The sequence below is a fragment of the Bactrocera tryoni genome, chromosome 4 (assembly GCF_016617805.1).
Source record: "Bactrocera tryoni isolate S06 chromosome 4, CSIRO_BtryS06_freeze2, whole genome shotgun sequence".
NCBI classification, from domain to species: Eukaryota; Metazoa; Arthropoda; class Insecta; order Diptera; family Tephritidae; genus Bactrocera; species Bactrocera tryoni.
In genome coordinates, this window is record NC_052502.1 from 37,561,449 (window position 1) to 37,588,489 (window position 27,041).

General features: G+C 38.2%; 1 protein-coding gene across 3 annotated transcripts in view; it reads left to right on the forward strand.

Annotated features, from left to right (window-relative positions):
- Nucleotides 1-27,041, forward strand: part of LOC120773785 (protein-tyrosine sulfotransferase) — a 100,817-nt gene that overhangs the window by 7,342 nt on the left and 66,434 nt on the right. For all 3 annotated transcript variants that reach the window (XM_040102875.1, XM_040102874.1, XM_040102876.1), the window contains exon 2: nucleotides 1,433-1,563. In XM_040102875.1, coding sequence (XP_039958809.1) covers nucleotides 1,433-1,563 — 131 coding nt within the window. The remainder of the gene's footprint in view (nucleotides 1-1,432; nucleotides 1,564-27,041) is intronic.

A 27,041-nucleotide genomic window follows, 5' to 3' on the forward strand; every position in this document is an offset into this window, starting at 1 on the left:
CATTTCCTTTGCAAATCTTAATCGTTTTTTAATATTTTTTAATTTGATGCCCAACTTCAGACTTTGTTTCACGAGAATTCACAAACGTGTTGTTTTTGCTCGTCCTACAAATTATCCTGTCTCCTGCTGGAGTGGTTTTAGATCTAGGCTTTCTGGTAGCGGTTTCAAAGTCATTTGTTGTTTTTTTTATACATATGAATAGCTCCAAATACCATTTTTTGGAGCAAGCGAACCTTTGTGCGATAGTCCACATTGACAATTTCTCCTTCTGAGTATATATGTACAAGGTCTGTCGCAAAAGAAACAGGACTGTTAAAAAAACATCAAAAAATTAATATTTTTCAAAAGTTATATTTTTTTATTGAAAGTAGTTTCCTTGTGCTTCGATACAGCGTTTAGCCCGGTTAGCATTTCAAATGAGTGTTTAAGGTCATTTTTCGGAATGCTCTTGAGAATATCGGTCGTCGCCTTTTGGATAGCTGAAATGTCCTGAAACCAGTGTCCTCTCATGGGCAAATGAAGTTTTCCAAATAGGTAAAAATCACAGGGTGCCAGATCAGGTGAATAGGGTGAGTGATTAATGGTTAATATGGAGTTTTTTTTGTCAAAAAATCAGTGACAAGCGTCGACTGATGACACGGCGCATTATCGTGCAACAGGCGCCAGGACCCTGCCTCACGGTATTGTGGTCGAGCACGACGAATGCGTGACAAAAGACGCTTCATAACACCAAGGTAAAGCACAGCATTAATCGTTTGGCCAGGTGGGACGAACTCTCGGCGTACAATACCCTCGGAATCGTAAAAACAAATCAGCATTGTCTTTATTTTTGACTTCTGAAGACGACCGACTTCTGATCGTCACAGAGATCCTCACGACCTTCTTGGAATCGCTTAAACCACTCATGCACATTACTACGGGATAGGTACTGATCACCATAAACTTTTTTCATCATTTGTAAAGTAAACGTTTTCCCAAGTTAAAAACAAAATTTAATATTTGTTCTTTGCATTTTAACGCCGATGACCAAAAGCTGCTGCCACTTTTTGATCGATAATATCGATTGTAGTTATCCAATTGTCTTAAAAAAATTTACGAAATGTCAACCAGAGATCAAACTTTTTATTTCATATACCCACCAATAGGTGCCGTCACCAGAAACAGTTATATTTAAAAAGTTCTGTTTCTTTTGCGACAGACCTTGTATACTCGCGGGCTTCGGGCGGACAATATTACGGAACAATGTGCTCTTAAGTATATTTTAAGAACGAATTGTTTGCTAATACAAAAACTGCAATAATCATAATATTTTCGAAGAAATTCTGAAATTGCGCATTTTAAAATACATATAAACATATACGTATTTGTAATAGATATTTCTATATATTTGTGACCATTAAATCGCTATTATTTAACTGTATTTTGCTTTCAGAAATATGTGATGGGTGAAGATCAAAAGACTTATTCATATGGACGCGAAATGCCGCTAATATTTATTGGCGGTGTGCCCAGATCGGGGACAACGCTGATGCGCGCCATGTTGGATGCACATCCGGATGTGAGGTGAGTGAACCTAAATCGTTTATATATGATGCACAGCTGCATATATATATATAGTTTGTATGTATGTGTATATGTAAATAATAGCGCAAATACTTAAGTCAAGTGGTTGCTGTGCGCACAGTTCCATAAACATATGTAAACATGCATATACATATGTATGTAGATAAGCACAATTGCAAACAAGCGTATGTATATTTGTGTTTACATATTGTAATAACTGTGTTGACGTGCTGCTGTTGGCAGCCATCAGCGATCTCAGCGGATGCAAAACAAATGGCGGTGGGGCTAGAAACGCTTGAGAAATATCCAAGTGCAAACATATGCATTGGCACTTGAGCAAAAAATACATGAACACATTTACATAAGTGTGGCCATATTTGTGTATATGTATGTGTTTTCAATAGTAGGAGCAAGCATCGCAAGCCGGCGTGCGGAACTTTAATCCGCTAAACCTGAACTATTCCCAGCTCTTGTCTCTCGCACGGGACCTGTTATTTTAAGGCCCGGACTAAGTATTACGAGTACTTCATGGGAGATATTTGTATAGGTAGCTTCTGTAGCACCTATGGCATTGAGTGAGTCAAGTGGAAATCCAGGTCTCCATGTTGTCTTTGCCACTTTGGGATGCTTCCTTAAGTTTGAGTCTTCAGTCCACTGTTACACTAAGGTACTTTAACTGCAGCTGTGAAGTAATCTCACATTCTCCTATGGTGAGCGATATCTATTCTTCATTTTTTCTGGAGCTTATGAGCAAGACTAAGACGTCAGCTCTCGACTCATGGTAGCAAACTATCGGTGCAAACCATTTATGCATTCATTGCATTTGCCGAAAACCGAACCTTGCGGTACTTCAGTAGAGATAGTGCTGCTCTGAGTGTCCTGGTCCATGTCGAATTGAACGTACTCTTCACATCTAGAGTAATTAGAACGGCAATATTTTTTGTACCCTTCCATCTTTTCCCACTTACTGCTAATCGTAATATCAACTACTTCTCTTAGTGCGCCAATAGTGGACCTGTTTTTATAAAACCATATTGTCTCTCTGTCTGTGTCTCTGGGTCTGTGTCTTTGGGTCTGTGTACTGGGTCTTATAGTCATGTTTTCTTTAGGGGCTCTATTTGGTATACCGTCTATATTTTTTCTGTGGCTAAAAGGGGCACCTTTGCAGCTTCGTTTCGCTTAAAATAGGAAATGGGGTCATGTGTCGGGAATAATGCTTCGACAACACAATATGCGTTCTCATAAATGATGCTTCCTTAGTTGCTGCGACTTTTTTTTGAATTTCGACTTACATATTTTTTTTGCCGTTCCCCAGGAGTATATGTTTGGCTCCCCTATAGAGCTTTTCGAGCTTTCAGGAGCTTTTTTGGCATTTAAATGTTTCTCTGAGACGGATTTCGTTTTCGCCTCCTTGTTTACAATGTAGGCGGCGTCTAGCTGAGTGACAGGATCTCCTTAGCTTGGCGATTTCGTCGTTTCACCAGAATATCGGCTTTCGGCGTCGCATGCCGCATTGAGTTCCTTCCGAACCGCGGTTACCAATTGGATATGGTCTTCGTCTGGTGCCCTTGCTGCACTCTAGACGCTATCAAAAACATCAGAATCAAATTCCTTCTGCTGCCAGCTTCGTTTTCGAGAGGTATTTCTGCGACGGAGTTTTATTTCTTGGGAGAATGAAGCTTCAGCGATTTAGGTCTAATATGGACCCTTTATTTCTATTTCGAACGGTGCTTTGCGTGTCACTGTTTAAAATCGTAAAGTTTATTTGACGCAAAAATTCTAGAATGAGGCGGCCACGTTGATTTATACTTCCGCTACCCCAAGTTGTAAACCATGCTATAAAATCTCCCGCTGTTGCTGTGCCATATGTTGGAAACACCTAAAACTACGAGTAATAGGTGAAAATTCCTGGAGACGACACATAGACCACCCGATACTTTATTTACTTTTCCGATCTTTAGCAAGGTTTTGACATCTTCGGCACGTAGGCATATAAGGGCTATTTGAGTGCCGCTCGAGTTTTTCTTATATTTTTTATATTATGCTTTCCCAAGTTTTGAATCCCACACTCCTTTTGTAATGCGTCGCTACAAGACCACAAAGAAAACACGTCTACTTTATTCAGACTCAGACCATTGTCCATGCAGACGACTGCTCTCGCCCAACTCCTATGTATAGTATGTGTCTCTGTGCATAATTGCACAAATTTGTCGGCAAACGTACACGCGGGAGTCTGTGCTGTGCATTTAACTTTGAACAGTTTAATCGATTCAGTTCCACAGGTGCGCGATAAGCGTCCCTCGACCGGCAAAAATCACGCATATATATATACATACAAAAGAGCTTTGAAACAAGTGCTTTTCTCCAATCACTTGTGAAGTTCTTTGGCAGCTGCTAGCAATATCGGATGCGTATACATATGTATGTACTCATGTATATACATACATGTAACCAACATTTTTAGTTTTTTATGTTAGTGTTTTTTATTCATGAATATGCCCGTATTCCCTCCAAAAGTTAAAAGGGATTGAAAAGTTGTGCTTTCTCAACCAAATCAGCGTATTTTTATACCCTGACCAGGGTATATTAAGTTTGTCACGATGTTTGTAACACCCAGAAAGAAGCGTCGGAGACCCTATAAAGTTTATATATAAATGATCAGTATGTTGAGCTGAGTCGATTTAGCCATGTCCGTCTGTCTGTCCGTCCGTCTGTCTGTCTGTATATATTCGAACTAGTCCCTCAGTTTTTAAGATATCGTTTTGAAATTTTGCAAACGTCATTTTCTCTTCAAGACGCTGCCAATTTGTCGGAACGGCCGATATCGGAGCACTATAACATATAGCTGCCATATAAACTGAACGATCAGAATCAAGTTCTTTTATGGAAAACTTTCACATTTGACAATGTATCTTCACCAAATTTGGTATAGATTATTTTCTAAGGCAACAATGTAATCTCCGAAGTAATTGTTCAGATCGGTTAACTATAGCATATAGCTACCATACAATCTGAACGATCGGAATCAAGTTCTTGTATGGAAAACTTTCACATTTGACAATGTATCTTCACCAAATTTGGTATAGATTATTTTCTAAGGCAACAATGTAATCTCCGAAGAAATTGTTCAGATCGGTTAACTATAGCATATAGCTGCCATATAAACTGAACGATCGGAATCAAGTTCTTATATGGAAAACTTTTACATTTCACAATGTATCTTCACCAAATTTGGTATATATTATTTTCTATGGCAACAATGTAATCTCCAAAAAAATTGTTCAGAACGGATTACTATAGCATATAGCTTCCATACAAACTGAACACATAATTACTAAAAGAAATGCACCTGTGAAGGGTATATTAGCTTCGGTGCCGCCGAAGTTAACGTTTTTTCTTGTTTTAAGTTATGGTTGGAAAAGTACTTACGAATCGAACATATGTTGATATGCTTTGAAAGTAAACTTATATATCCGATCTGCTCTTCGAGTAATAACTCCGGAAATTTTGAAGAATGTAGTTTTGAGAAAAACACGTTGAAAAGTAAACTGATGTAGCTGAGCGGCTATACTTTAGAAGGCTGTAACTCAAAAACTATTTGACATATGCTTTTAAATTTTTTTTATGATATTTTTAATGATATAGACTATTGAAATATGTATAAAATAAAAATATAAAATAAATTTTCAAAATTTTTACGTTAGCCGTGCCTCCTAAATAATTACAAAACTAAAACGTTGCCTAGAATTAGGTCCTAAGCATATAACATTTTATAAATACGCACCGAAGACACACACCCAGATAGTTGATCAAATTAATGCAACCTTTGAAAGTCAAACTATTCATTGTCTGGCTGAAAGACCTTGACTAAAATATTGGAAACTCCAGACTATTTATCTGTTATTTTTTTTTAAAGAAAAAACAAATAAACTTCAAATTAAAAGGGGGATGTTTATTTCCATTCCAAAGAATATTCTTTCGCATTTATTTTTTGAAGATTATCTCTTTTGAATGTTTGCCGCGGTTACGTCTCAGATGGTCTATCCGTTGAGTCCAATTTTCGATGGCTCGTTCGAGCATTTCGACTGGTACCTGGCGAATGGCACACGTGATCTTTTGCTCCAAGCCCGAATCGTACAGAGATTGTCCACTTAGACTATAGATATTACATATCCCCACAGGAAAAAGTCTAACAGTGTGATATTATACGATTTTAGTGTCCCAAAGACCGTCTCAAAACGGGAAGTTATCTGCTCAGGCAAGTGTTCTCTCAATAAATCTGTTGATTGATGCGATGTATGGGAAGTGGCGCCGAGATCATGAGCATTAATTTCAGGCATCAAATAGTCGGTTATCACGGTGCGATAATAGTCGCCATTGATGGTTACGTTCTCACCGAAAATATGAACTGATGATTCCACTGTCTTACAAACCACACCGAACCGTTTTTTTTTCTGGGCGGAATGGCAGCTTTTGAATCTTTTCAAGTTGCTCTTCGTCCGAAATGTGGAAATTTTGCACGGAGGCAGAAATGGGCCTGATCACAAAACAAAATTTGGCTCGAAAACGTCGCATCTTGGAACTTTTCAAGAGCCTATAGAACGAAGCGATGTCGCTTGGGAAGGTCAAGCGGTTAGTTCTTGCACAAGCTGTGTTTTGTACGTTTTCTATTTAAGATCTCGACGTAAAATGCGCCAAGTTGTTCCATATGTCAGTCCGAGTTGTTGCGGACGGCGCCGAATCGACTATCATCGGTCTTCGTGTACACTCTCAGCTACGGCTGCTATATTTTCTTCACTACGTGCTGGACGTGGTCTATTCGGTGACCAGGTGATAGGCTAATGGAAAAAAGTACCTCTACTTGGATCACCCTTTATAATTCAGATATAAAATGCAAACAAAAAATTTAATGCGTTCGAAATTCCACCAAATTTCATTACTTTGGAAGTGGTGAAAATGTAGTTACTAAGCAACTGGTTCGCATTTGGTGTTTTTTTGGTTCATGAGTTCCCTGCTATGTTCAGTAATACAAGTATATTTATTTACATATTATGTTAGTGTGAGTTTGCATGTACGTGTGCGCCTAGTTGTATGAACGTATGTATGTGTGAGCTTTTTGAGCTCGCCTGCCAACAGTTCAGCTGCCAATGCAAATTACTTTCACATCAGAATTTTTTATGCCTCAATTTCATGCTCTGCTCGCACCCTCATATTTTCTTCTTACTCCAACATATTGTATGTAAGCATTCATTTATATTTGTATGTATGTATGTATACGTATGAGGCAGATGTGTACACCCCAGTTAAGCGTTATGCGCTCCGCAATCTATTCCTTGAATTTCGCCGCATCAGCAATTTGCGTGCGTTAATTCAGCGCCGTTCCTTCGCCTTCCATATTAAATATCAATTTGCACACGTGTTACGTGCGGTTAAAATATGCCGGCAGATATGATAATCAAATTCTACTTAGCGATTATTAGCATTCCTATATTTATTCATCTTGAAGTTTAGACAACGCAACGTCGTTTTTGCTGATTTAATTACACTTTGGTGTCAAAGAGATGCCTTCTTGTTACACTAAGCTACAAATCTCTGCCTTCTTCAGAAAGATCTATATGTAAATATGCTTAAAAAGAGCTTAAGAGACATACAATACAACCGTTTCCAAGGCTTCTTCAGTTATGTTTAATATCGCTTGGAGATTTATGTTGATACTACGCCGAAGCTTACTTTTGCGCCCAAAACTGTATTAAAAATCTGTTGGTTATTTTTATTCCACGTTTGAGAAGGCCTAAGTTTGTTTCATAAAAGGAATGTACCAATTAAGTAATCAAGCTGTCTATTTCATATGGACGCAATTGGTACAATTTCAGGGTGAAATATTTTACCCAAGACCCTAAGGGAGCGTCAGAATGAAAATATCTACGAGTGGGCAGAAAAGTTCAAATACGTAGGTTGCTTTTTCTTTCGGATTAGAGCATCAAATCAAAATATTCTCAACTAAGGGGGTCCTCTTTTAAAATTTCTTTAAAAAATCGATTTTTTTTTTTGGTACAAGTCGAAGGCTTAAATTGTCTAGAATATGTTGGTAAAATGTTTTTTTTTGATCCGTGAATTAGTTCCGTCGCAACACGACTTTGAAGGGACTTATGTCCTGAGCATTGACGGACGAAATTCGAACTTTGATAATGCGTTCTGATCAAAAACATGCGTTCTGAACGCATCAACCCACCTCTTTAGGGGTTGAAAAACGTTGACCTGTCATTTTTTTGTTACGTACGGGAATAAAATGGAAGTCATTTGGTGCCAGGTCAGGACTATAGATTTTTTGACACATCAAATCGACTTAAAAGTGCTTAAAAATGCAGCTGTTTCAGTCGATGTGTGAGAGTTAGCATTTTCGTGATGAAGATTCAACTTCCGTGGTTGGCTTTCATGATTTTTTGAAAGACAACTGGCAAACAAATGATAGTATACCACTCAGAAATTACTATTCTCCATTATTCCAGTGGTGTGTTTCCGACACACATGCTTGGAAGTGCTATGTGCGCGTACAACTTTTAGTGGATTCGGCTCATATGGAAACACCCTTGCAATCGAATGTTGTTAAGTTTCAGGCTCATTCTTATAAATTCATGGTGCTCTGCACTTTCCGCAGTGCCATCATTACTACGTGTTTTTCTTTGGTGCCCTGGTACATGATTTTCGCTTGTCCTTAAGGCAGTCCATCTTCCCTTGATCCGTCCGTCAGCCTTTTTTGGAAACTTCGTTGTATAACTGTTTTAGCGCCTGCGTATTTCTTGTAGTGTTTCTCTACAATGTCTTTTTGGACGGGTATTGAGTATGCAGTCACTTTCCTTCAGCCACCACATCTACGCTTCCCTACTTCTAAGGTCCTTCTTTGACTAATACGATGTGTATGGATTACTGCCTTAGCTGTCGCTTGGCTATCGACGTATATGTTGTTTTTATGTGGTTTCATAACCGCAAAGACTTCCGACTGGAAGATACTGCAGTATTCTGGAAGCTTTAAGGGTTACCTGTAAATCTTTCTTTAGCAATTTTTGATCCGTTCGTGTATGCTTTTCGCTGGCAGATCGCATGCTCTTGCATCAGCCACCATCATTTATTGCGACTCGATCTGTCACTTTGCCACAGACGTGTTTCCAAGCACATTTATCGTATTTTTTTAGATTTCACTCGACCAGTCGACGCGAGCCTGATTTTGGGCGACCTCCACGTAATTCGTGTTGGAGTGAATTATGACCACGATTGAATTTACCATTGAAACCATCAAGTCATCGTTGAACGCTGGTGCTTAATGGGGCTTCATCGCCATGAATTCTATTTAGTGCTTCGATGTATTGTTGCTGAGTTAATCTACATTGAGAGTTGTAAAAAATGATCGCCGCATAAAGTTCGCGATTTAGTTCCATTTACTGGATACCTAAGTATTGTTCAGATCGGACCATTGTGGCATATAACTCGTATTCAAACCGAACTTTCAAATACGAGATAAAGATCTTTTTATACCCAGAACAGGTTAGATTAATTTTGTAACGAAATTTGTAACACACAGAAGAAAACTTTAGAGACCCTATAAAGACGCCTTTTGTGCTATAAGAACTTCATCTGCCTTTTCTTATTTATATTAATAATTTTGCACTTTGGTAACCCTAAAAACGAAACATTTGTACCACAAAGCAATTGCTGCAAGCGCATTTAATATTGACCTATTTAGAACATGAGATGTGGAAACGGTTTACATATGTACATATGTTAAAGCATAAAGTTGTTTTATGCCGCCCTTTTTTATGTCGAACGAAAGTTGGTAAACACTTTGCCATGTGGGCGATTGAGTTCTTTGACATAACTTTGGCATAACTTTTTGAAATTCCGTAACACTTGATTAAATTTCAAAAGTGCTTGTTTAGGCCAAGAAAATGGAAATAAAAATATGCACACTTGCGTCAATATATGTATGTAAATACTTGTAAAAACATGTTTACACTTACACAAATATCATTTTGTGAATGTACAAATATCATTATTGAAAGTGGGTGCAAGCAGATATGAGCAATCATTAACTCATTTTTTGAAAGAGTTACTTTTTTCCTAAGCAAACAAAAATTTTATAATAGAATAGCGAGTTAGTCAACAAACCATTTTAAACCATCTGCAGAAGGCTGGATACAGGCTTGATGTTTGGGTGCCGCATGATTTGACGCAAAACCTTCTAGACCGAATCAACGCCTGCGATCTGCTGCTAAAACGGAACGAACTCGGCCCATTTTTGAAGCGAATGGTGACTGGCGACGAAAAATGGATCACATATCAAGTGAAAACGGTCGTAGTCGAAGGCCGGTGAACCGTCCCAAACAGTGGCCAAGCCGGGATTGACGGCCAGGAAGGTTTTGCTGTGTGTTTGGTGGAAGGGAATCATCCACTATGAACTGCTCCCATATGGCCTGATGGTTAATTCTACCATCAACTGCAAACAAGTGGACCGTTTGAAGCAGGCAATCAACCAGAAGCGTCCAGAATTGGCCAACAGGAAGGGTGTAGTGTTCCACCAGGACAACGCCAGACCACACACTTTGTTGATGACTCATCAAAAACTACGGGAGCTCGGATTGGAGGTTTTATCGCATCCACCATATAGCTCGGAAATAGCGCCAAGTGATTATCACCTTTTCCTGTTTTTGGCGAACGCCCTTGTTAGTGTAAAGTTGAACTCAAAAGAGGCTTGTGAAAAGTGGTTGTCCGAGTTCTTCGCAAATAAGGAGGATTTATATGGAAACAGATTATCGAACATAACGGCGCATATTATTAGTATAACGTCGGGAGGTTGATTGAGTATTACTCACACGTAAGTGATGATCCCAATGCATTCAGTAATAAGCTGCATTTACTTGACTCTACCTCTTTTTGTCTCAAGAAAAATTCGCAAATATTTGATGGCTGGCTGAGTGATTAGGCTTCTTTCTGTCTTGCTTTCTGTTAGGGTTAATCCATTGCGATGTTGTTGTGTTGGTTATCGTAAAAAAGAAAGACGGTGTGAGTCGGGGCATTGTCGTGGTGCAACTTCCAATCGGCTGCGATGTCTTGTCAGACCTGATTGACCCTTCGTTTGGGTCTCTTGAGGATAAATTGAACATCTGGGCAATTAAACGAATACTTAGTCGACGGTCTGAGTTCAAAACTTTGCGCACGCGAATCACATTGTCGGTGTTTGTCGAAGTCGCAGGTCTCCCAGCATGGTCTTCATCAGCGACCTCTTCCCGGCCCTCCAAAAAGGTCTAGTGCCACCGAAACAGATCACTTCTTGCTAAAGCAACATCTGGTTAAGCCTGTTTCATCATATCAAACGTCTCTATCGCAGATTTACCCGAGTTTCACACAGAATTTAATCGCGAACCTCTGCTCTAACGAACGCTGCGTATTTGGCTTGCACCACCCACAGAAACACGTCGCGCGAAAATGTTTCTCCTGACTCTCCAGGTGTTGGGAGACAACTGATCAGGCGCTCTTTCGTTAGCTAGGAACGCCCTCTATCGAATCCAGTCGGTGCGCGCACGCTACGAAGTATAATCGCGGCGGAAAAAAATCAGATCTATTACTTTCCGGACAAACCCTGTACGTTTTTCGGTACTTTGAGTCTCAGTACTCCATATACAATAGATGCCTACTTCCCAAACGATTTCTATAGTAATTTTTACCATTGTTTTTGACTAGAGAACTATTTATCTGCTTCAATAAGTCTTCGGTTGCAACAAAACTATAATACCTTTCGCAAATAAAACGTTTCCATACAAGAGTTTGATTTTGATGGTTTAGTTTATATGTCAGCATTTATGTGGTCCGATCGAAACAATTTCTTCACAGATTGTACCATTGGTTTGAACAATAATCTGCTAAAAAATTTCATGAACATAACTTTTCAATTAAAAAAGAAGTCTGTATGGCAGCTAAAGGCTATAGTGGTACGATCTAAAAATTATCTTCGGAGATTTTACCGCAGCTTTGGATAATAATCCAAGTTTTATATAGATATCTGAATGAAATAAAATAGTTTTTTTTATACAGCGGCATGATGATGGTTCAGTTTGTGTGGCAGCTATATGCTATAGTTATCAGATATCGCGGTTTCTACAAATGAGTAGCTGTTTGAGGACGTCTTGCAAGTTTTAGATCGGTATGAGGTATCTAGCATATATACACACGGACATGGCGTGACAAACTAAATATACCTTATTCAGGGTATAAAACTCTAAACCCTTAATCAATGTAATTGAAAAGAAAATCATTTTTATTTTTTATTCAAATGCAAATTTCTCTTTTTGGGCTCATAAGCTTATAACCCAGTAGTACTACTTTCCATAAAGCCCCCCAAAAAAAAACTTCAAAATATCTCATAACTCGTGGAAATTCACTACAGTCTGTAAAGAGAGTATGTTCATTGTACCGTCTTCATTTGTTCAACCAGTCGTGTGTTTCGTGAATTTTCCTCTCAAATGAGATGCCTGCAGTCAAACTCATCTGACGGTTTTAAGGAGCATATTGAGTTATACATATAAACAAAACTAATTAGAGGCTGAATTTATTAACTGTGCTTCACATGTTATTAGAAATTGCAACCTACCCAAATGTGTTATATAATTTTCCTTTATACATACATAGTTATGTTAGATAATATTCCGTCCAGTCATGCAAATTGCAACCCTGCAGTGATGTAATCTGTCTTAAATTGTATAATCTTCCTTTAAGCTTACGCAGTTGCACCTCCTTTCTCTCTCTCTCTTTTCTTCTCTCCCTTTACACATATGAATATGGTTGTGTTGTCCGTGAAACACACACACTGTTTAATTGCACAAATACTGGAGTAACTGGAGTCCAGTTAAGACGCCGACTGCTAATGTAAATCATCGCTTGTTTACACACTCACCAATCTGACAGCATGACACTATTCAAATCAACAAACTTAATTTAGCAAGCCGAAATGTGCGAGCACTCGGATTTGCGGACAAGTGACTTCGGTGCAAACTGTGTTTTCATATGCACAAACATGCGTACATACATATGTATGTATATCTTTTATAAGTACCTTCTTAGCCAGCATTTAGTACTTCATGACTTCTAATTTATGCGCATTTGTCTCCTTAAATTATTCTGGTATAATTACAAAGGCAAATACTCAGATGGTTGTCGAGAAAGGAGAGTAGAGGTGCGGTATGTTGCACAAAAATGTAGTGTTAAGGGGCACAGCTAGTGATGTTTGATAGTACGAAAAAGTCTATATCAATTTCAAGCTTATAGCTATACATATTTTAAGAATACTGAGATAAAAATGTTTTAATATAAAAATGAAATAAAAATAAATAAAACAGATTCACCACCTCATGCAGTGACTCAGGCCTTCTCTGCATATTAAACATAAAAAAATTGCACTAGAAGATACTGACGATTACAATAACTTCCAATCGAAAAAAAAGGTTGCACATAAACTATAATATGGCATCTATATGCTATAGTGGTCCGAACTGAACAATTTCTTTGGAGCTTATAAAGTTTCCTTGAACAATAATCCAAGTCTTTGCCGGGAAGATATCTCGTTAAATACAAAAGTTTTCCATAGAAAGACTTGTTTTTGATCTGTCACTTTGTATGACAGCTATAGATTGTAGTAGTCCAATATCGACGGCTCCGTCAAATGAGTAGCTTCTTGAAGAGGAAAAGTAAATGTAGAAAGATCTAGAGCGATATCTCAAAAACTGATGTTATAGTTCGTGTATATACAGACGAACGTTTTCAACAAGCAGGTAAACGAGCCATTAGTAGAATATGGGCCGCACATGCCGACTATTAAAATTCAAAAAGAATCACATAAGAACTCTAGAAGGAAGGTAGATAGGTCACCGCCTAATTGGCAAACACGCCAGCTGACTAGAAATACCATATATGTAATGACTATTGTAGAATCTGTCAGGAGGCAGAATTCTATAAAACATCTTCTATGCTAATGCAAAGCTTTTTGTAAAAAAAATATCACAACTATCAATCGAAGATTTCTTGATGATGTTTCAGAGGGTGCACAGCTAAATATTTTTGTATTGATGAACTTCCTCAGAAGCATAAGGTGATTATGTTTCCAACTGAGTGGAGGTCTTCTTTTACCCCTGCTTCCCCCGGGGGTGCGGACCTGACCTAACCAGCGTAGCCGCTGTATTTTAATACACTGAACTCCATATGTATGTAAATGTCTTCGTATATCGCTCCATCGTTCCATCGAATGCGATATTCACCGTGGCCAACGCGCAAAGGAACATACATAAATCTTCCGCACAACCTTGCTCTCGGAAACTCGTAGCGCCGACTCATCAAATGTTGTCATCGTCCATGTCTCTGCACCATATAGCAGCACGAGAATAATGAGTGACTTATAGAGTTTTGTTTTTGTACGTAGTGAGAGAGGAAGGATTTTACTTCTCAACTGTTTACTTAGTCCAAAGTAGCACCTGATGGCAAGATATATTGTGCGTTAGATTTCGAGGCTGACATTGTTGTTGATGGTAATGCTGGTTCCAAGATATACGAAATTATCTACGCCTTCGAAGTTATGACTGTCAGCAGTGACGTGAGAGCCAAGTCGCGAGCAAGATTTGGCTTCCTTATACATTCTGGATAAAGAAGAACTAACAGCGGTTGTTGAGGCCAATGATATCAATATCAGCGGAAGCTGATGCATGCTCCTTATCAGTTCTTCGCCGCCGTGTTTGAATAGCTCGGCCGGCAATCCCATCAGCCACCCACGCTTTGTTGTTCTTCAGTCGGGTAATTGCTATTCGAACTTCTTCATTTTCGGGCAATGGAACGTACGCTCTATCGTCATCGATTGGGTAATCCGCTGCGCCATATCTTGGTGTTAAGCTTTCACTGCCATTTAGCAGGCTGGAGAAGTGTTCTCTCCATAATCTTAGTCACTTTACCTGCTTACCTATTATACCAAGTTCAGGATATAAAAAAGGTTAAATTTTTCAAATCGTTCGTCAGTTTTGGCCTGCCAAAATTCGATTTTCGATCAATTCAAAAAACTGGTAGGTCTGTGTGTGGAGAACTATATACAGGACATGCAGAAAAATAAAATTTATTAGTCAGCATTAGAGCTGATTGAGCGGTTACAGTTTACAAGGCTGTAACTCAAATTTTGTTGTGATATTGATATGAATATTTAGTGTGTTATATTTAAAGGTACATATAACCTATTTCACTCTGGTTTTCCATTTAAGCTTCGTTACTCATAGTGTATGTTCAAAGAGTAAACTCGTATGCCCGGCATTATTGTCAGCTGAAACTCTGTCGCTTTTTCTCCTGGGCACTCGTTGTGGATGCGTACGAATGTGTTGTAAATATAAATATTGAAATTGAGAGATTGTTAAGCGCAAATTGATAATTGTTGGATTAACTACACAATATATGAGTGTATGTTAATTTATATATTTATTTTATGCATTAAATTTGCTTTGTACACAATATTTCTACTATTGACTAAGCAAATATGCTCTTTTGCCACAAATTGTTCACACACGCATAATTTTCAAAGAAAATATTGAATATCAGCTTATTGTATTAACTATTTCCATACATAATTGCTGAGCACACTTGGGAAATCTGATGACCTCGGCGCGTCTGCCTCTGCACGCAGCTAACTACTTCAGCAAAATAAGAAAAAATATTATATAATATAATATATAATATAATAAGGCGAAGGGCCCGCCTTATGCTCGAGTAACTCCATACTAATTTTTCCATTTCATATTTTATATTTTACAGATTAGAGCTTGTCATAGCATATAATTTATGCTAGCAATATACATATGTACCCAATTATATGTATGAGTGTGAGTATGTGCCTGTTTCCTCGGGTACTTGGTGCTTTTGTGAGCAGGCGAGCAGTCGCTAGGCGCACGGGGCAAGCATAAAGGCCTCCCTTTATTCATGGTAAATTCAGTTGAGCTGAGTTCTGTAGAAGCTCTCCAATTCTCCAACTGTGTATGCGAGCTGTCTTGCTGCTTATTCTCTGCTCCACTGCTCGCTGGCTACGCTAGTTTCGTTTGCTTGAATTGTGCCAACTTGGCGCTGGCTTGCCTCGTTTGTATTGCATTCTCAAAATGGACGGATAAGATAATTCGTTGTGATGTACGGTTTTTGTATATTTATGGTCTCTGAAAGCGAGGCCAGCAGCAGCAGCACCAACCGTAAAATGGAACCAGCCAAAAAATACAATAGCAAAAAAAAATGGCTTGAAATTTGTATATTACTATAGTAGAATGCCTGGCATACCAACAGGCGCGCGCCCATGGCAAACACCGGCGAATGTTGATAGCTCTGCTTGAGCTACTCTTTGTTGGCCAAAAAAGGTATCCTATACAAATATAGTGCGAGTTTCCACGAAATGTGCGGAGTTGAAGTAAAACAGATTTCATAAAAAAAAGTTGTCTGTTTGAGGAAGCGAAACAGGCAAAGCGATATGTATGCGGGTGGCATGCCATTTGTTGAAGTTGAAGCGCTGTTGAGTTGCTGGTCGCCTCGCTTGGCAAACGTCACTGAAATGCAATGCCTAAGCGTTCTCTGGTGGCTGTTTGATAAATGCTCATACCTTTCTGGTTTTGAGGTGTAGATTTGTGTTGGTTTTTGTACCTAGTGCTGGTGTGCATTCAAGCGTTGCCGGTTTTTATGCCCAACGCCTAAAACGCTACAGTGTTTAGTTACAGTGTGAGTAAACCGCTTAGGAGATCGCGTTTGGTAGTGCTCGAAATTGAATTTCCGTTAGGTGACTAGTTGTTTGGAGTGGTGTTCTTTTGCATTCGATCCTCGGGTTTAAATTCAGTCTCTGCTAAGTCTATTATTAACAAAAAGAGATCTTTTTGAAGTTCAGCATTCAGTAGGTCATTTCGTCACTCTCACTAGCATTCTTGTGTGCGTGACAAAATTTGAAATTTGAGAGAGAGACAGACAGAAAGAAAGAAATAGAGAGAGAAAGAGAGGAACAAAAAGAGAGAGAGGGATAGAGAAAGAGATATAAATAGAGAGCTGAGAGAGAGAGATACAGAAAGATACAGAGCTGAGATAGAGAGAGAGCTGAGAGAGAGATGGAAAAAAAGAAAGAAAGAGACAGGGCTGAGAGAGAGATAGATAGAGAGAGAGAAAGAGACAGAGTTGAGAGAGAGAGAGAGAGAGAGAGAGAAAGAGACAGAGTTGAGAGAGAGAGAGAGAAAGAGCTGAGAGAGAGAAATACTCGTAACATTGTTTCGACCATTTAACCACCAAAGTCGAAGTTTCTAATTACAGGTCATATAGTGATTGAGAAATCATTCGGTAACAATTAGCATCTGTTCGTCATATCGGTGTCAGATTGGCCGAGAACACTTTGCACATTGCATAGAATTGCCGAAATAACAAATATTTGTCTCGTCGGCTTTAGGATGTTCTAGCATATCAGATAGAATCAAACTTCGTACAATCTTTACGACCTATTGTAGTTATATAAACATAAAACCAATGAGCACATACTACGCAGATCCCCTTTTTTGTATATGTTACTCTCAAAACCTCACAACGGAATCGTTGGAAACTTTAAAAACGATGAGCTTGCAATAAAAGACACCTTTACCCATATCCCATCAGGATGGGAACAAGCCGATGTTCACCAGTCCTTTTAAGTTCTGGCGTTGGATCTATGAATCGCATGCGAGCTCCTCAAGTTTTGATCAGCAACCGGCACATGTTTTGTTGTTTAATTTTTCTAGAGCGGTGTGGAATTTAAGAGGTCTACTGAATGACTGCTCTTAGCACAGTTCAGCTTTCGTCAGTCTAAATTTGAAATAATTCGATTTTCATACCTTCTACGAACTAAGCGAATTGTCTGGAATTGATATTAGCCGTCCCAATAAATTTGTGGTCGGCTTAAGACACTTTCTCGACATGCGACGGCCTATTTGGTCCATATTTGGAAGTGTGGGGCCATCCGACGGACAACACGACGTGTCTTGCTTCAATTGCGATTAGTCATAGGCTCACGAATATCAGCCTATTTATCTAATCTATCCTTCTATATAGACCATCCTTGTCCTTGTGGCTAGACATTCATCCACCGGGGTGAATGCCAGGACTAGGAGGCGGAGTCTCCCACCTCGAATCCCACACCGTATTTGTGCTCCATTATATGGCCACTGTAGTAAATGCCACAAGGGCCTACTCGTCTGTCTTTGTCGAGTCCGTCAAACTTCTTGGACGGCGGTGATGTCAGCCTTCATTCTTACGAAGACATCAAACAGCTGGGCAGCGGTACCTTCCCAATTAGGGTACCAGACAGTCCACGTGCATGCCCTTAAATCGTAATCCTAAACTCGTTTGCAGGGGTCGTCATCTCAATAGGTGAGTGTCTCATCCGAGGCTGTTGTTTTCTTTTCATTGGGGCGTTGTTTACGTGGCGGGACCCAAACGCAGCCGACAACCCTGGGGAGAAATGTTTCGCCTTCTTACTTTAGCTCGCCATCAAATAGATGTTCTTTGGTTACCCAAATAATACTTGGTCTAAGGCTGGACGTCGTAAGCTGCTTGAGCCGTATGTAAAAGAATCGTTTCTGGCCACTCTCAAGTATATGGCGCTCAGAGAACTTTCCTCACTTGTGTGAACTTCTACACATGACTCCATCCTTCAGGCAATTGGATTCAATCAAGTATAAATACGCAGACGTGCCGGTTATGAGGACCCGACATATTGGCAGGTATTAAATTGAACACGACTTAGATTCAGCCGTATTTTTTCAAGATCTTTTAAGGGGAACTTTTCTGCAGTAGTCGACTATATATTTAACGGCATATTAGAGTTTTTCATATAAGTAGGTCTCGATATCAATATGATATATCGGAAAATACTTATTTCTACTTTAAAAGCCATAAATGGTGAACACTCATGAAGATTTGCAGTTATCTTTACTAAAATAACGTTATATTTTAAAAGCAAACGAGCCGTAAGACTAGTCCGACCGCATGTCTGCCATACTTGGGCTCAAACAGCTGAACTGCACCCAAGCTCATTCAACCGCATAAATTCGGTTTTCCCTAGCCTGTCCTACCAATTTGAATTTTAGTATCAACAAAATGGCTGAAATTTAATAAATTACGCATATGTGCTCGGCACAGTAACGGTAGTCTGCAGTGGAATTTATGGACATTGCCGCTGATAACTACAATTCTCTTCGCAATCGGCAAAAAAAAAAAACAAAAGAAGAGCAGAAACTATAAGAAAAGAAAACTGCACAGCAAGAAATTTATGTGCCGTCAAATAATGGAGGCACAAATCTCTCCATACATACATACCTGAGTATGTGTTTGGGATATAAGCGTGTGTGTGTCTGTTTTGTATATATATATACGTGTGTGTGTGTGTGTGTAGTGGAGCATGGCAATACGGTCGGTTTGTTGGCTGACTGGCTATTTGGCGCGAGTTATGCGTTGTCATTTGTTTTCTAGATTCATTGCAAATTTTCCTATCCACTTTTTTCCAAAAGTTACTACAGCACACACACACAAACATTGGGTGAGCGCGTAATAAGGAAATTCAGCAACGCTTTTATCTTCTTCATTTTCTTTTGCAGCGCGCATCGCACACATCACTCATTGCAAGTTGAAGGAATGTGAAATGAAGTGTAAGACGACGCGACGCACAGCATGTGATTGCACCGCATCCCACACCCACCGCTCTTCCCGCCCAGCGCACAGCTGCTCTATTTGCCTTTTCTGCGCGCTGACAGGATATTGCCTGGCGCGTTGCATATGCTTGTGTGCGTGTGTGTGTGTGTGTGTTTTTCTACTATTTCCTCATACTATTGCTTTTGTTTTTGTTTTTATCATTCTTTCCTGGCTCTTTACGCCTCAGTTTGTCAGCACGCCTCTTTGCCTGCCCCTACCGCCCCCCTTGGCCCGCCTCTTGGTTGTTTGTCTACCTGCCTAGTGATGTGGTTGTGTTGTTGTTATTGTTTTTTTTCGGTGTTGATTGCACAAAGCAGCTGTGCAAAAGCAAACCGAATTGGCAAAACAAACGTGCAATGCACACACACACGCACACTCACACACATGTGCTTTTAAAGCAGATCATTAAGCGTAAAAGCTAGTGAGCGAAATTGAGGAATTGCTGTCGAGCTATCGAGTTTTCAAAGCGATTGAAATCGAAAGCGATTGAGGAATGTGCAATGTATGTAGTTGAACCTGTGCGCACACGTGCTGGTATGTGTGCTTTGTTGTGTTCGTATGTGTTTGCGTAAACGAAATTTAATGTCGGAATTGTAGTCGAAATCGAAAATGCAATGAGTGTCCTTTTAAATTTCGATTAAGTGCGAAATGCGCACAATTTGAGAATTTAAAGTATTTTATTAATGAATTTGAGCCTTGCTTTTGTTGTTATAGTGATAGAAAACATTTTTCGAATAATTTATAGGATTTTGACAATGGTTCGAAGGATTATAAATTTTAATATAAATATTTGTGGAAAGCATGTGAAATGGCTGCCGGCTGCGTATTATCCGACTGTTATTAGAACTTTTTTTCAGTTAAATAACATTTTTTAGACAGCGATGGACACTTTTATTATAAAGCAACCGATTTAATCATAAAATCAAAGCAATATTTTCGCTTCGAATCAATATTTCTTTATTTACTAAACTAAAATCCTCGAAATTCGTGTTTATAAACATTAAAACGCAGGCTTTTGACCCAAAGCTTTAATGATCTAAAGAAATCTGCCGAGTATGCTATCATATTCAGCCAACAAAGAAACCCACTATCGTATAATTTCATTTTAACGATTTCTTCAATATTTTTTGTTCTGAGACTACCTTCTGTGGACGGTATGATCGTTGCCTTTTAAAGTCGTGATATATTTAGTTAATGTTCTTTCCTAGTTATTGACAGTGAAGCATCTAAGTAAGTTTTGTCATGAAAAACTATATACATTAGGGTGATTCAAAAAAAAAAAAATTTTTTTTTTTCAATTGGTACTCGCAAAAATATGTTCCTAGACACCTCTAAGAAATCCTCTCCATATATGTACCAAACGAAAAAACATTTTTTTGATCCACCCCTAATATGCATTGATGTTTGACGATGAATATCTAATAAACGCTTAACTTAATCGAAATATCATCGCAGACCATTTTTATAGAGCAGTAAATTTCCTACAAAACTATGTGTTTCATCATTCATAATAATTTTTTTTCATTGAGTTATAAAATTAATAAGAAATAAAGAATTTTTCCAAAAATAAGTCAAATTTCAACCGTTAATATCTTTTAAACGGTTGGGTTTACGAAAAAATCATAAGAGACCATATTTTAGAGCATTCAATTTCCTACAAAACCTAATTAACAAGATATTTTTTCAAGTCAAATTGGAAAGCGAGATATAAATTTTTCTATCTGATAATAAGAAAAATAGAAAACCGTTAGGCGGAGGACCTTCCCGTTACAATTAAAAACTCATATTTGGAGAGGCTTTCTTAGAGGTGTCTAGGAACCTATTTTTGCGAGTACCAATTGAAAAAAAAAAAAATTGTTTGAATCACCCTAATATACATATTTATATATTTTGAAATATAAAATATTGCTCAGTCAGTCAGTCCCTTAAGGGGCTATACCAGTGTGACGCATGAAACATTAGGCGATTTTCGTGAATTTTTTTAAAAGAAAGTACTAGATTGAATGTTTCAACGTCTATGGACGTAATAAAGTATATTTTTAGCTATATTAAATTTTGTTTTTACAAAAATATTGAAAAATAACGGAGTTATGTGCTGTCTGCGGAAGTGGCGAAAAAAAATGCCTCAACTGCTGGCATGATTCCGGTCGATTGAGTAGCTGAAACAAAACAATTCAAAATGTTTATTAAACTTAAATATATTTTCTATACAATGAACTACGATCTTTGAAAAATATCAAAAATTAAGAAAATGGCGTAATTTTGAATAAAAAATTAGTCGAGAAAAACGCGTTTAAAGTTCACTTTCATATATACATACATATGTTTGCACCTCTGAGCGGTCGCTGTTTAGAACGCTGCCATTCAAAAACTATTCAAGTTACGATCTTGCCGATTTCACAGGGTATTTTTGAATATTTAAACTATCGAAAAAGCAAAAAAAAAATTTTTTTTGAAAGTGTCACACTGGTTTAGCCCCTTAAGGAGTTACATGGATTTTCGTCGGGTAAAAACAGCTTTTAATAATTTTTTTCTTATATAAAAAATTACATGTTTTGTGTTACAAATATACGTTTAAAAAAAAATTCTGAAATTTCGGGGAAAAAAATTTAAAACTCTGTCATTGCCCTGGCATTTCCAGTGACCCCTCGGAAAAAAGGTGCGCCCGCGTTGGTAGGATAACTTCTTACAGAATTATCTAAAATGAAAAAATAAGCGTTTTAGTTAAAACCTTAACTTAGAAATTAGACTAAGGAAAAAAACTGAAAATTGGATTTTTGGCAGACAATTTTACAAAGAAATGAAAATTTCAGTGATACTTCCGCGAGATTTTTTTCCTTCATTCAATTCTTTAAGAATTGTATCTCAAAGACCTTTGTCAAATTTCATGTAGATCGGTTGAGTAGTCTTGCCAATCGACTTCAAAAACAAAATTTCGAGAAAAACACGTTTAAAGACGGCGCACTATGCCCAGCTAGCCTCGAGCGCACAAGTTCTCAAGGCTGTATTTCCGAAACTATTACTCGCATCAACTTGAAAATTTAGGACAATTGGAGGTGTTGTACATAGACTTTAAAAAGACAATAAAAAATATCGATCTTTTATAACCCGTAAACCCATGTAACTATCTCGCTTACATATAATATGATCTACTAAAAAGAAATCTACAAATTTTCAATAAATTGAAAGATAGAATGATCTGCGACAAATACACACCGTTTTGTTCGATAAGTTGTTGCCATTTTACAGAAAATTTCATAATGACAGCCTTCTTACCTGTTGGTAAAGATCTGGCACAGTCGATTTTAGCAAACTTCTCTTGAGGCGAATTTTTCACTAGTTCAGTCATTTGCCATAGATAGGAACAGCAGATATTAATCACTTGGCTTGAGGTTAAGACTATAAGGCGAATGAATAAGAACCTCCCAGCTAAGCTTTCGGAGCTACCAGTGACCAATGCTAGCCGTTTGTGGGCGACGGTTCGATGGTCCAATTGTTCGAACCTGCAGAATTAAGAGATCAAAGTAGATCATTCCATGCCAATCCTTCCAAATACATGGGAAAGCCTTCCTGACCGTCAATCCTGGCTTAGCCATATCGTAAGCGTCAATAGTGCCAGTCTTATCACAAATACACTCGACGCTATTGACTATTAGACACTCTTCGGCCAACACTGAACGCACAGTTAATGAGTTCAATGCTAGTATCATCGCTCTGCTATCTGAGTAGATGTTCATTTCTCTCAAGGAGGCTGCACTCTAGAGCAGTAAATCTGCTGCCACCTTAATGGCTGCAATCTCGGCTTGAAAGACACTACATCCCATCCACAAAGAAGCTCACTAATCCTCTTCTCCAACGGCTTTTTTCCACCCACAACTCGCTTGTTGGCATATAGGCAGAGAAGGAACTGTCAGAGTTCGGTTTGGCGACGTCATGCTACAAGTGATCAGGCATGAAGTCAAAGTGTGTGAGTATATCCGAGTGTTCAGATACTTGTTTTTTTAAGAACCCAGATTCTCTGAGTCTGATAACAACTTTCGTCCCGCGACAAAGAGCGCGAAATCATCTTGCAGCACTCTTTTTCGCAGAAGCTTTTCCATGAGGTCCTCTTTGCCTTTCTTAACTCGGACTTGCATAAGCTCCGTTTTACACAACGCCTAGTCGTCAGTTGACCCACCTGCTACCCACTTTAGCCTTGTTGAATAAATGCCTGCAGTACGTTCTGATTTCCGAGAGTTCTAGAGTAACCATAGAGGTTTCTCTCTGCTTTTCGGTATTTACAGTGGACAGGTGCTCTCCAGTGCAGTTTTTCATGCCGAGCTGAAGACTTTGACCAATAAGTCTGCCCGATACGTATCCAGTTTGTATTCCTTGGGTTTCTAAACGACTTTCTAGGCGGACATTCTCCGACTAGACTGAACCCAATATGCCTATGATCAGAGAAGGTGTGATCTTTAAGGACCGCCTCTTAACACAGTCAATATGTAAAATGTATGAAATGGGTTAAATAGCTAAATTGTCCAAATGAAGGGGTTCTATTAAAAATTGTGGAAATAACCATTTCACTTTGTTGTTTTTGACTATAATTTATGGATGTTGGCTGAAATGAGAGTATAGACTTTTTCCACAAATATTGAAGATCCAAGATTCTATTATAAGAAGAAAATAAGAGCCTGTTTAAAATGAAAATACAAACAAAAAATTTTCAAAGTATTTTCGCTGGAATGTTGTTTGCATCTTCGTCAAATCAGAAACAGATTTCCAACAAAATTTTGTAGCAAACAAAAATTTATTGTTTAATATTTCACGAAGCCACCTCTAAGAATCTTATTATTGCTAGAAAATTCTATAAAAGCATGAAATCTGAACTTTCAATTGCTCTCCTGAGGTTTCGTGTTTGTTTGTGCTCGTATGCAGGATGTCGACAGGAGCCGCCACCGAGCCACAGCCACAGGTGTAAGTTTCAAGTTTAATTTATTTTCTTGTTTTCTATTTTTGTGCGTAAAGTGAAGCAACTAAAAAAAATGAAATAATATTAATATTGAAGAAAGCAAGCTTTCTCTTAAAGAACATCAAAAGAGTACAAAGTTTTTGCTTTATGTTGCATTTGTGTATACAATTGTGTCAGGCATTGTGAGTTTGTTTTCTCCTACTCAACAGCAAACTTCCGAAGAATTTATGCGCTCACAATATGGGTATTAAAATATAGATTTTCCTGTATTACAAGTTATTGCAAGTCTAGCAGAAAGAGGAAAAGCTTGCATATTAGTTTACTTCTCTATGTAGTTTGTTGATGCTTACATTTTTCCTTGAACTCGTTACATGCTTTGCTTGAATGCCAATAGTACTACATGTGGGAGAGCAAGCGAGCTTTGATTGCATTTAATCGATATGTTTTCACATGAACGGACTAATTCAAAGATGTCGGTTTTTAAACTGGGTTACTAACGGAGCTAAATAGCAAATTTATTTGAAAATTCCGTTTGGTTTTATTCTAAGGTCTCAGAGCAAGTAATATATATTGGGGATTACGTTTTGATCCCGTAATTATCTATTCATGTTTCCCCGCTAATTTGTAGAATTTCTATGTCTTTTATTTTGTTCAAATCGAGAAAATTGCGAATTCACATTCAATTCGCCATTTCTTGGTATATATATAATTACAATTCGTTGACTTGACCGATTGTCTCTCTGGCCTTAAAATTATCGCATAAATTTGTTTATCACATAGAAGGAAACTATGTAGAAAGCCAGCTTGGAACCCGGCCCACAACATAACTTCTTATGGGGCTACGTAAACATCTCGAGACCTTTCAGTTCTCGTCCTTCGCTTCTGTTGCGTTTTTGTAATTTCGAAATAAAGTATTCCCAATTAGCCGAGCAGAACTTCTCTTTCAAGAGACGGAATCTTGATACATTACCAAAACCATACTGTTAAACATATTGACATCTCCTCCAATTTTGGGCGCCACCTTTTCTTTGTAACTGTGCTTTCTTATATCAGGTTTCAATACCAGTGTATCATCTAACACAGCAATTACAGTCTCAACCGCTGTATCTCCTTGAGCTAAATTTGTTGACCTGATGGCTTAAGTTAGTCGTATTAGCCGGCTGTCACGCCATACATGCAAGTAGTAGACCTATTGGTTTTTAGTAATGTGAAATGAAGGTACAGTGTAATTCAAACTGCGGCATTTTGGCAAACTTTAAACGCGTTTTTCTCAGAACACACTTTTTTACAAAATTTTTACATAAATTTTTAAAGTGTGGAAAAATTAAAAAGAAAAACGTTAATTACTTTTTTATTTATCAACATTTTTTCATGATTTTAATAGGGACGATAACCATTCACATACTTTTTAGGAATAAATTGGGTTTGTGTGTTTCAGCTGATCCAAACATGAGAAATCGTGTCCACCAGTGAAAAAACGCATCTCATTTACCCAACCATTTCTCCGACAGATGTCATCGAAAAATTCCGAAAAAATTTGTTTATACACTCCACGATATACCTCATGATATGTGAAAAAAGTTCTATTGGAGAATAAAAATTTCTATGAAAAAAATGTCAAAAAAACAGGCCAGATTACACTACTGACCCCTTAAGAGCGATTTGATATCTAATTTCGATATTTCATCTCGTCCTTTGAACTACAAAGCTTCTAGATATCTAAGTCTCTTTCTAGATAAGGCTGCATGTATCGTCGTTACTAATGTCCATCCGTCTCGCATGTGATGCCTGTAAATTGTGATCTGCCATTAGGCCAACAACCGCCACGCAGTCCTTTCGAGACTGTGCTGGTAAAAATTAGCAAATGATTCTTGATATTTCTTTACTACTCGTATCCTAAAGTAACCATGTAAAGCAATGAAAAGTTTCGTCAGAATTTGGCCTCTGATCCAAGTGACAGAAAAGTTTTCTTGTTATTTTGCAGCTTTTGTTTATCGGAAAATATCTATTAAAGGTCATTTTCTCTCGGTTCTAAATTGAAAGCCTCTTACGAAATATAATTAGAATTTCGGTTCTTGCACATATATCGAATATATATATGTGACCTGGTCTACGAAAAGGGAGCTAACGTGCGAAAACTAGTTTTCTGGGAAAAGCTGTTAAAAATAATCGTCAGTTTCCCGTTATCTCATTAATTGTTATCCTTTTTTTGACACCTAAGCCCCCTTTCCGTAGACCAGGTCACATATATATATTTTAGAATATTCTCCGATAATTTGTAGCAGATTCGGCGAATAGTTTTGGGGATTTGAGCGTATTTGTAAGATTTTTTTAATTTAGTCTTAGGTGAGATGTCTGATCAAAGATCGCACGTAGTCTACTATATGTAGTCCTTTGTGAGGCCATGAAAAAGAAGAACTCTTGTGTTCGAACTATAAATTAGCAAAACGCTTGGTAGCCAATAAAAATTTGCACAAAATATGCGCTCCCAAGGTTTAAGTCTTGACCTCCCAAACGAGGAACAGTCAAGAATGAAGTGCTCATCCATTTCCTTCCAAACAGCTTCTGCAGATAGCATCTGGTGGGATTCCCAGCCTTACTGCGTGGACGCCAATAAGGCAATGGTTCATTAAAAGCCCTAAAATTAGGGAAATGCTGGCTTTACTAAAAGCAAAGAGATCACTAGATCTCTTGCGATTGACCTTGGGATAAAGGCTTTTGCGACAGTGCATGTGGCCCAGCGCTGGCCAAGCTTCCGCGAAGCCCAGCCATA